The 7535-nt window shown below is 48.3% G+C and overlaps 1 protein-coding gene across 1 annotated transcript; it reads left to right on the top strand.

Annotated features, from left to right (window-relative positions):
* The first annotated feature begins 2042 nt into the window (after positions 1 to 2042).
* On the top strand, positions 2043 to 3045 carry LOC149184002 (uncharacterized). The gene is made up of 2 exons (XM_089415179.1): positions 2043 to 2682; positions 2765 to 3045. Exons 1-2 carry the CDS (start codon positions 2043 to 2045, stop codon positions 3043 to 3045), a joined length of 921 nt encoding a protein of 306 aa, XP_089271305.1.
* The last annotated feature ends 4490 nt before the right edge of the window (positions 3046 to 7535 follow it).

Genomic DNA, 7535 nt, shown 5'->3' with positions numbered 1-7535 from the left:
TGGAGTCGAACATGCATGAACATCGTCTGATTACCGGCCAATGATGAGAACCGTTAACAGACGCGAGAGGTACCACCAATAATGACAATGGCCCTCAAGGTACTATAGGTACAATCCGTGGCGTGTGAATCAATGAGCTGGTGTCGAACACCCACGGAATCATTCGATCGTAGGTCAATGATGTAAACCTTGCGTCGAACACGAGGAACCTGCCATTGAGGCATGCAGGCTCCAAGGCACCTGGAAGGAGTCTCTAAGTCACTTTCTCGGATAATGAGTTGAAGTCGACGAGAAGTGGCCTTGATCGAAGGTGGGCCATGATGATTCCCACATCATCGACACGAGACAGAGATATAATGATTTGCGACGAGATAGCGAACGAGGTTGCATTGGGGCAGAGGACAACTTCTCTTGAACATATAACGGCACTATAACGGATTTGGCAGTACTTGACATCAAATGAGCAGCGGATAAGATGATGACGGCAATGAACAGATGAGAGGTCAAATAAAATATCCCAAACCCATGGAGGCTAGTGAAAACGAGATGAGATGACCCCACCCAGACACGAAACAGCGGAGTGCCATGTTCAAGAGTGACGTACTGCCGAGACGACTGTAATCAAAGTTCCATTTTCCCCACCTTTGCAGGCAGGTACCCCGATTATTTTTGGATGACAAGCTTGACGGGGATAACATATGCTTGATGTGTGTCATGTTGACAATATCCGATGTCATTGAGTGTTTAACGAGCCTGACAAAGGAAAAACTCGGCTTCTTTTCTTGTTTCGAGAGTCTGAAAAGAATGCGGAAAAGGAGACTCCAGGGGGGTCCTTTTTCGTACAGTTGTGTCTCTCGAGCCCGAAAAAGTATAAAACTGTGCTCGAAAGAACCGCCCGGTCATTACAACCGAGGAGTACTTTTCATGAATAGTGTCTCCGACCGGAAAAAGTAAAAAAGTGGTCGAAGACACGTCATTTTAGAGCCAATATCGAGTGCGAAATGACAAACACCCGGCGATCTTTTTGGTTTAACGGTCGGAAAAAGAGCTTAAAAACGACCGCCTTTCATTCCCTTTAACGAGCTGAAAGGGAGCTCGGCCATCTTCTCTTGTTTAACGTCGGAAAAGAGCTTAGAGACGACACTTTGGGAATCACATGAATTGTGGACTGTCATGACCAAGCTGCGATACCTGTACCTGCACAAGGGCACTACCCGCATAAATCCATTCGATATACGTAAAAAACATATTGAAACATGCTTGAAAACAGAACCAAGGCTAGTTTTATGGCTAAAAATGGTAAAAACCCAAAAAATATGGTAATTTAGGAGTTTTTATTATAAATAGGGGGGTAATAAGTCATTTTTACCATTTTACTATTTGGAGTGCGAAGAACGTGGAGAAGCCAAAAAGTTGACGGAGCGATTTCCAGCCCATCTGGAGACCATTTTCAGATCTGCTTCTTCCAGGTAGGTTCTCATTCCTTTGCCCTGCATCCTGGTTCATTTTAGGAGTTTTTTAACGGTTGAATGGGCCCAATTGGGCATTTTTTATTTGCATGGGTGCGCCCTCGGTCAGCGCGGAAATTGCCCACGGGGTCGCGCTGACCGAAAAAATAGCCAATGTAACCAACTTCGGCTCAGCGCGGAAAAGGCGTGTTCTTCCGCGCTGACCTCGCATTTTTTACACAGAGCCGCCATTGTCATCGCGGCTGTCCCTAAAACAGCCGCGATGGCGCGGAAAAGTTTTGTTTTTTAATAAATGAACGTAAATTTCTCCATGAAAACAATTCTGATTGTTTTTTATTGTTCATGCAGGACATCATGGCCTTTCAATGGCAAGAGAGAGTTCACGATGTAGAGGATGTGGCTGCTTGGGGAGACGTGAATTGCTGCAACGCCATGCGGGCGTGCGGATTCATGAAATTCTTCCTTACGCCGCGTCTGAGGGCCCAACATGATCTGCTGGAGCTGCTGATCAGGGCATGGAACCCGGTGGACCAAAAATTCACCATCTGTGGTCACGACATTGAGTTTGACCACATGGATATCTTTTTCTTGATTGGGTTGTCGCGCCGAGGTGCGAGGCCCATCTTGGAGGGGCAGCGACCTAGCGGCGGTACTCTGGATGACCTGATGGCTGAGGTTTGCCCGGGGGCGGTGAAAACGCGGAGTGGGAAGTGCTCGATCCCCACAGTGAGAGACATAGTGCTGCGCACCATCCTGTTCATGGTGACCCGGGCGGCAGGTAGCATGGCGAATCACGAGGCGTCCAAGACCCATCTCCTACTAGCTCTCGAGCGCCTCGAGCCTACCGTGTTTGATTGGTGCACGGCAGTGGCCAACAACATGAAGAGGCAATTGAGCAACTGCCGTCGTGGGGAGACGAAGCAGTTCGGCTATGGATCGATCCTGGTCCCGCTCATTCTGGAGCGAGTACCAGCCATGCGACTGCAGTCTATGGCTGTGGATGCCCCCAGAGATCCTCGAGAGACGAGGGCCTCACGATGGGCTCGGATTATGCCACGTGGGGGTGGCGGCCGACCACATAGCTGGGGGGCATTTTTCAGAGACTGGTTGGACCAGCAGGAGATCTTCGTACAGGATTGGCCATATGCGGGGATGGATTTCCGCAATGATCCTGACTTGGTGCTGCCTCCGGGTGAACAGTGGGATGATGCAGGTATGACACTTTTTGTCTTTTGAGTTTTCTATTGTTTTTTAATTTTTTATGTACATGTCCTAATGAATGTCTTGTCATGCAGATGTGGGGCCTACTAGACCGATTGGCCTGGCTGCCACGGCACGGAGAGAGGGCCCGGGAGCCGGAGCTTTGGCCTTAGCCCCTCCAGGGGCCAACACACCAGAGATTGTGGCTCGCAACCTTGAGGGGTTGCTGGAGGGGGTGCCGGACTTCCAGGGGGTCGAGGAGGTTCCTGTGGAGCATCAGATCCACACAGTGGGTGTGGAACCCAGAGTGCACCGCCTTCTGAGGCGGGTGGCACGAGCGGCTGTGTACTACAGAGAGCACCATCCAGCCGATTAATCACCTAGGTTTTATTTCCACTGTTTATTTTGAGACATTATGACTCAGATGTATTGAGATTTTGGGACATGTACTTCTATTTTTGAGCGCCTCAGTGCGCCACACGATATATATATATATACATACCGATTTTGGATGAGTCGTTGTTACATGTGATGATGTGTTATCTTGTGTTATGCGTTTGTTCAGTACAATTTGTGATCTTATGTATGAATTTGCACGACACTCGACTCATGGATTTTATATGTTTAATGCAAGCTTAAAAACACACACGTGCAAACTATGCTTGAAATGATTTATTTACATATGCTTATGGTCTTACTATGCTGTTCTATCCTTCCTTGTATGATGTTTATCTGTTTCGCAAATGTCTATCTAATACACGATTTGCCAATGCATCAGTCAACGTATTTAATCGTCTCGGAATATGCTGATAAGTAATGTAATCGAAATTCCGTTCTAACAATCTTACACGTAGGTACAACCTTAATATGCGCTGGTCTCTGACGGAATATCGCCTGTTGAGTTGATGGACAACCAGCTGGGAGTCCAGGTTCACCACTAGCTCTCGGATGCCGAGGTCAACTGCTTCGGCAAGTAATTCTATTACAGCACTGTACTCGGCAACGTTGTTAGTGGTACGACCTAGGCATACACCCTGCAGGTTTATCAACTCCCCGTGAGGATCGTAGATCACCCACGCTGCCGAAGACAAATTACAAGTACTACGGCAGGCACCATCAGCGAAACCAACATAAGGAGTACGAGACATCTGCGCAGGAAAGAGAAAGCATAATAAGGGGCAAAAACACGCCTTCACACCAAAGCAAAAGAAACTCATGCAGTAAAAACTCAAAAACACACGTATATACAAAGTGATTGTGAGCAGCTATGCATAGTACTTCTTCAGATACAGCCCATTTCGGGGCTTGTCAAGAGGATTTCCTTCATAATCAATCAACTCATATGCGCCCTTTTGTAAAACACGTTTCACGATGTAGGGACCTAACCACATGGATTCGAGTTTTCCTGCCCCCAGCTTATCCTTAGCTTGATCGTAGAGCAGTACTAAATCTCCCTCAACAAAGGAACGAGGATGAATATTCTGATCGAAGTGAGCTTTGACTCTCTTCTTCTGTGCTTCGATAGCCAGAGAGGCCAAACGACGAGTCTCGTCTAACCGTTCTAGGTAAAGAAGCCGTTCCTCCACCGGAGTGGTGTTGGGAAGCAACTCGACAGCTAATTTTAATGAAGGAATTTCACATTCGATGGGAAGGGTAGCCTCCAGTCCATAGACCAGTTGAAACGGGGTGAAACCGGTGGCATCCTTCACAGAAGTCCGGTAGGCCCACAAGGCTGGGAAAAGCATTAGATGCCAGTTTGACTTGTGTGTATTGACGGTGCGTTGAAGCATGGTGATCAAAACTTTGTTCACGGCTTCAACTTGACCGTTAGATTGAGGATAGTACGGTGACGAACTATCTTGACGCAAGCCTAACTGGCTCGTTAACTCTGTCATCATATGATTTCGGAAATGCTTTCCATGATCTGTAACAATAGCCTGAGGGACTCCGAAGCGAGTGATGATATGATTGAATAAAAACTGCGCCGCTGTGTGACCGTCTTCGTTTAATGTAGGCATTGCTTCGGTCCACTTGGTGAAATAATCCACGGCAACGATAATGTACCCATGCCCCCCGGCCGAACGAGGGTTACAGGACGTATAATCGATGCCCCATTTGGCAAATGGACCTACGGTTACGACAGGGTGCAGTGGTGCAACAGGTGCACGCATCTTCCGGTGGTAAACCTGGCATTCATGGCATGCGCGCACAGCAAGGATGCAATCCTTGAATATAGAAGGCTAGAAATAACTAGTGCGGAGGATCTTTTGAGCGGTAGCGTATCCGGACATATGGCCGCCACAAGCGCCGGAGTGGCAGTCATTCATGACTCGCTCAGCTTCCTCGAGAGTAGCATCGGCGAAGAATAGAATCGACGCCGAGGCGGTACAGGGTGTCGCCTAAAATGCGATACGGTTGAGCCTGATGACGTATCCGTCGTCGAGCTTCCTTTGATGTATTGGGACGAAACGAAGACGTTTGTAAATATACAATGATGTCCCCGTACCATGGGTCGAGAGTGCTGATGAGAAAGAGCGTTTCATCCGGAATTTGCTCCTCTGAATGAGATGGTGCAGACTGAGATGGTAAGGAACAGAGCAGTTCAGCAAAGACCAGTGATTTCTTAGACTTGGCGGCAGTAAATTCCAAGTCGAACTCTTGGAGGATTACGATCCACTTCGAGTATTTGCCCCCTAGCAACTGACGTGACAAAATATAGGTCATGGGGTTGCAGTCAGAGATCACGGTCGTTGTGCGCAACAGGATGTAATGACGGAAACGTTGGACGGCACAGACAGCGGCCAATGCCAAGTTTTCGACATATGCATAGCGAGTCTCCGTATCGAGGAGGTTGCGACTAAGATAGTATACAACGTGCTCCGAGCCATCGTCGTCGTCTTGCACTAAAACCATGCCGATGGTGGTATCGGCAGCGGCCAGATAAAGGGTGTAGTCACGGTGGTAATTTGGAGGTCTTAGGAGCGGAGCTGAGACCAGAAGGTCTTTAAGACGCTCAAAAGATTGCTGAGCGATAGCGTCCCAATGAAAGGGCGTGTCTTGCTTTAGTAATCGCGTGAAACCCTTGGCCACCTCGGCATAATTTGGGATGAATCGTCTGAGAAAATTGGCTTTTCCCTGCAAGCTTTGTAATTGCTGTAGAGTGGCAGGGGGAGGAAGATTCACAATGGCCTCGACTTTAAGGGGATCCAAGCGGATGCCCTCTCGGGAGACGATAAACCCGAGTAGTCGGCCAGATTCCACGCAGAAGACACACTTATGCGGATTGAGTCGAATACGGTAGTGTCGACAGCGAAGGAAGATTTCGCGTAAATGAGATGGATGGTCTTGACGTTTAGCTGAATGAGCGGGTAGGTCATCCAGGTAAGGTTGTACGATGTGTCGGATATCATGAAAAGCATACGACATCGCACGTTGGAAAGTGGCGCCGGCATTTTTGAGACCGAAAGGTAGCTTCTTGTAAGCGAAGGTGCCCCAAGGACAAATGAAAGCAGTCTTGTGCTGGTCTGCGGGGGCTATGTTGATCTGGTTGTAACCAGAGAAGCCGTCCATGAACGAATAAATTTCGCTTCCTGCGCAATCATCGATAAGCTGATCAATAAAAGGCGTAGGAAAGTTATCTTTTGGACAGGCGCGATTGATATCGCGATAGTCAACACAAACCCGAATAGTGCCCTGTTTTTTATTGACAGGAACTATATTAGATACCCATTCCGTGAGGGGAATGGCATAAATGAAACCAGCTCGAAAAAGCTTTTCAACTTCGGCCTTGATGGCTGCAGCCTTTCGAGGGTGCACTGGGCGTAAACGCTGACGAACAGGCTTTGCCCCAGGATAGGTAGGGATTTCGTGCTCCACGATACTGGGGTCAATGCCGGGCATTTCTTCGTAAGACCATGCGAAAACATCACGAAATTCACGAAATAGATCTTTGTAGATTTGAATTTCCTCAGGAGTACATGTGACTCCAATATGAATATTTTCGACAACCCCTGTTTTGACAGAGACGTCGATAGCCAAAGTCTGCGTAATGTTACCCATGTTCCCTTCCGAAGACACTTGATATAACTGGATAGGTGTTTGGAGAGGGATATGTGGGAGACATGAAGCAAACTTTCCGAGACACGTGGCCATTTCTGAATGAGGAGGGAGGAACGAAGAGCGATGGTGGTGATCTGACCAAGGGAGCTCTTCGGGAGACATAGTCTCGATAATAGCCTCGTCGGATGGGAATGATTCCTTCAGGGGGTCCGAAGTGGCCTTCTCTCCCAACCAAGGGAAGGTTTCAGGTGAATCGGGAACGCTGCCTGGAAAAGCAGGTTCGGAGGGTGAAGCCGATGCAGCAACTATTTCGATGTAGTTGAGCTCGGCTGGGCTCAACGGCATCCTCTCGCCCCAGGAGTCTTCTTGATTCACGGGAGGGAGAACCCATGGATCAGAATGCGTTGTGATCATGTTAACGGAGGCGAGATTTGGAGGTGGGAGGGGAAAGACTCCCATCAGGGAGGGATCTTTAAATAATCCGGCACCCACACTCTCGAGCGATTTGAAGGTATGCTCCACGAATGGTACATTCCCTTCAGAAGAGGAAGCAAAAAAGGATAGCTGGTCCACCGTGACGATTTTTCCTTGATGGGGAAAATGAACGAAACGGAATAAGGAGGAAGCCACGGCTTGCATGGCATAAGTCCAGCTTCGTCCTAGAAGGAGGTTGTAAGTGAGATTAGCGTCAACGACTTCAACCTCGACTTCTACAGTTTTCCCTTCTAAAGAGATAGGTAAACGCGGGAGGATACCAAGTGGACGAGATTCTCTTCCATCGAACGCCTCTAGGGTGGTGGGAGACTG

This window comes from Pinus tabuliformis, chromosome 3_2 (genome assembly GCF_031772625.1).
Source record: "Pinus tabuliformis cultivar Carrire ecotype Pingquan chromosome 3_2, CPIR1, whole genome shotgun sequence".
Lineage (NCBI taxonomy): Eukaryota > Viridiplantae > Streptophyta > Pinopsida > Pinales > Pinaceae > Pinus > Pinus tabuliformis.
Note: the sequence above shows the minus strand (reverse complement) of the source record. Positions and strands in the feature narration are given on the sequence as shown.

What these genes read in the sequence shown, in the direction of transcription:
- LOC149184002 (XM_089415179.1), top strand. Translation starts at nt 2,043, where the DNA reads ATGGATATCTTTTTCTTGATTGGGTTGTCGCGCCGAGGTGCGAGGCCC. An exon ending in TGAACAGTGGGATGATGCAG is followed by an intron (nt 2,683 to 2,764) that starts GTATGACACTTT and finishes CTTGTCATGCAG; the next exon opens with ATGTGGGGCCTACTAGACCG.